The 3,438-nt window shown below is 53.9% G+C and overlaps 1 protein-coding gene across 1 annotated transcript; it reads right to left on the bottom strand.

Moving 5' to 3' along the window:
- Positions 1 to 915: 915 nt before the first annotated feature.
- On the bottom strand, positions 916 to 1,518 carry LOC136992978 (olfactory receptor 14J1-like). Its single transcript, XM_067302995.1, has one exon. The coding sequence runs from the start codon at positions 1,504 to 1,506 to the stop codon at positions 916 to 918; it is 591 nt and encodes a 196-aa protein (XP_067159096.1). The 5' UTR covers positions 1,507 to 1,518.
- Positions 1,519 to 3,438: the final 1,920 nt, after the last annotated feature.

Genomic DNA, 3,438 nt, shown 5'->3' with positions numbered 1-3,438 from the left:
TCTGAACATGAGGAAATACTTTTTCACTGTGAGGGTGACAGCGCACTGGAACAGGTTGCCCCGAGAGGTGGTGGAGTCTCATTCTCTGGAGATATTCAAAACCTGCCTGGACGTGATCCTGTGCAATGTACTCTAGGTGACCCTGCTTGAGCAGGGGGGTTGGACTAGATGATCTCCAGAGGTCCCTTCCAACCTCTACCATTCTGTGATTGTGATGAGGGGAACATCTTTAAAAAGAGAAGGTCCTACTGCTGTGTGGGGATGTGTCTCCAGGAAAGCTGCAGCCCCCACGAGAAAGCTGCAGTGAGGAAATGCCTGCTGTGGCAGTAGGGGGATGATACTGTCCAGCACTGGGTCTGTCCCCACAAGCTGCTGCCTGACTCCCCTCCCCTCCACTCCCCCTCCACTTGTAGTGTTGGAACGCCAGAGAGGGAAAGGACCAGCCCACAGTGACACTTGGCTGCCACCCGCACAGGAGAGGAGGTTGACATCACACCCTGACTGTGGCCAGGGGAGCTGAGCTCTCCTAATGGACATGGGACCCATGGTCTCACCGTGTCTGTACTAGTCTGACCCTGACTCTGTGCCCCTGAGCTCCCTCAGTGTCAGTGCCAAAAGCGACCCTGCAAAGGGAAACTCTTCTCATTGCCCTGGGGGCACCAGAGGGAGCTCAGACTAGCAGGCTCTGATGTTCCCCCATCTCTGCTGATGAAGGGGGACACCTGGCTTCCTGCTTCAACACGGCCTCTGGGTCAGACTCAAATGAGACATTCCTGAGTAGACATAACAGGAACCTGTTTTTTTTTGTTTTTTTTTTTTTTTAAGGAAAAAGAGAAAAAAGAGAAAGAAAGAAAGAAACGCAAAACACACAGCCTTGATGCCAGATAGCCTGAGGAGTGGATGCACAATGGACAGTTATTGATGCTGATATTGTACCCATTGAATGAGTTTCTTCAGCTCATCTTTGAGCTCCTTGTTCCTCATACTGTAGAGGAGCGGGTTCAGCGTTGGAGGCACCAACGAGTACAGAACAGACAGCAACAGATCCAGAGCTGGGGAGGAGAGGGAGGGGGGCTTCAGGTAAGCAAACATGACAGTGCTGATGAACAGGGAGACCACGGCCAGGTGTGGGAGGCACATGGAAAAGGCTTTGTGTCGCCCCTGCTCAGAGGGCATCCTCAGCACAACAGTGAAGATCTGCACGTAGGACAGCACAATGAAAACAAAACACACAAAGCCTAAAAAAAGACTAACCGCACTAAGCCCAACTTCCCTGAGGTAGGCGTCTGAGCAGGAGAGCTTGAGGATCTGGGGGATTTCACAAAAGAACTGCTCCACGACATTACCTTGGCAGAGTGGTATTGAAAATGTGTTAGCAGTGTGCAGCACAGAATAGAGAAAACCACTGGCCCAGGCAGCTGCTGCCATTCTGACACAAGCTCTGTTGCCCATGAGGGTCCCATAGTGCAGGGGTCTGCAGATGGCAACGTAGCGGTCATAGGCCATGACTGTGAGCAGATAAATTCTGCGGAAAATAAGAAAAAGAAGAAAAAGACTTGAGCAGCACATCCCAAGTAGGAAACGGCCATGGTGTCCCACAGGGAATTGGCCATGGATTTGGGGACAGTGGTGGAGATGGTGCCAAGGTTGAGGAGGGAGAGGTTGAGGAGGAAGAAGTACATGGGGGTGGGGAGGCGGTGGTCGCAGGCTACGGCTGTGATGATGAGGCCATTGCCCAGGAGGGCAGCCAGGTAGATGCCCAGGAAGAGCGAGAAGTGCAAGAGCTGCAGCTCCCGTGTGTCCGCAAATGCCAGGAGGAGGGACTCGTTGAAGGAGCTGCTGTTGGACATATGCTCCTTTGTGGCACAGGGGGATTTTCTGAGGAAGAAGACACATTGACAAGTTAGGACAGACTTCTCTGAGCAAAACTTTCTCATAAAACCCTCCCAAACACACACACATTACCTCTCCCCATCTTAGCAGAACCGTCATGGACAACTGGCGCTTGAGCTCTGATTTGTGCTGGCCAAGTTTGACATGAGGAACAGGGGTGTCTGCCCATGGGCTCCAGAGGAGTCAGCCCTGACCCACAGCACTGTGTACATGAGAACAGGGGTGACTATACTTTTATATTCCCAGTTCCAGTCAGATTTAATCCATTCATAATATTGAAGGCATTTTCAGCATCTTCACTCCCACTTCTAAATAATGTGGGTGCATTAAAAGTTTCAAGGCTTCTTTTGTTTCTTTTAGCTGACCCTGTCACACCTGAGGAGGATTCTTGGAGGTAGAAATCCTCAGCATTGCTGCTGCACTCAGAGTGACCAGCTGTGACTCCTCAGAGGCAAAAGGATTCATTCTGGCTTGAGTGCAGAGGGAGCAGAGCTGGCCTGTCCATCTGCCTTCTTCCCAGCTGCCCTGTGCTCCCACCTCGGAGGTGGAGGACAGTTGCACTCGTGTTACCCCAAAAAGAAACGACACAGCGGAGGGCAGAGGAATGCACTTGCGACGTGCCCATCAGCACTCTTTCTGAGGGGACGTGAGGCAGGTCTCAGCCCTCCCCTTCTAGCCAGCAACACATCGGCCTCCTTCCAGCTCCCCACACCCACCCTCCCACCAGCATGTCGCATGTGTCCTCAGTATCTAGGTGGCTTCTGCCTGGGGCACCTAGATAACACGCAGCTGCAATGGGAGAGCTGTGTCCTTGTGGAGGGCAGCTTGCAGCCCAGCCAGACACCCCAGGGAAATGGCGGAATGTCCTAAGGATGGGGTGTCCGGACGAGAGAGTTGGCTCACTCCCAGCACACACCCCCACTGCATTGCCCAGAGCCCCACAGATTAGAGGGGCACTTGGGCACCTCACTGTCAAGGACACATTTGTGTGGCAGCAACCGCAGGGTCAGTGTCTGAACTGCATCATAACCCCGCCTGCCCAGAGAGTCCAAGGGAAAGGACAAGGGCAGAATGGGCAGGTGGGAAACATGGAGCAATAGCATGATATTTGTGGTGAGGGAGGCAGGGACAGGGAGGGGCAGAGGGGCACTCAGGAGTGTCTCCTCTCCTGCATGTCTGGCTGCCGAGGAAACGACTCCTGCCCTGGACCCCCCAGCCTTGAGAGCAGAGGGCTGTGCTGGCTGGGAGAGGAGAGGAGGCCTTGGAGTTTCCTCTCACACTCTGAACATGACTCTGCTGCCTGGAGCCATCCCTGCGGGGAGCTGTTTCTCTGTCCCCACGTCTCTCCCCTCTCAGTGCTCACACACCCCATCCCACCTGCTGAGAGATCAGCTCTGCTCTGCAGAAACCTCCCGGGGGCAGGACACTGCCCAGGGCACCTCCATGTTTGCGGGTGTTACGGAGCAGGGGAGAGAAACCTTGGTGAGGCTGGAAGGTGATGCTGGTTCTGTCCTTAGGCTGAGGGGTGAATGAAGGCATTTGCTG

Source organism: Apteryx mantelli, chromosome 11 (genome assembly GCF_036417845.1).
Source record: "Apteryx mantelli isolate bAptMan1 chromosome 11, bAptMan1.hap1, whole genome shotgun sequence".
NCBI lineage: Eukaryota > Metazoa > Chordata > Aves > Apterygiformes > Apterygidae > Apteryx > Apteryx mantelli.
This window is presented reverse-complemented; position numbering and strand designations above follow the sequence as displayed.

Bases quoted from the DNA above. Each gene is read 5' to 3' on its own strand.
- LOC136992978 (XM_067302995.1), bottom strand. From the start codon at position 1,506: ATGGCCTATGACCGCTACGTTGCCATCTGCAGACCCCTGCACTATGGG.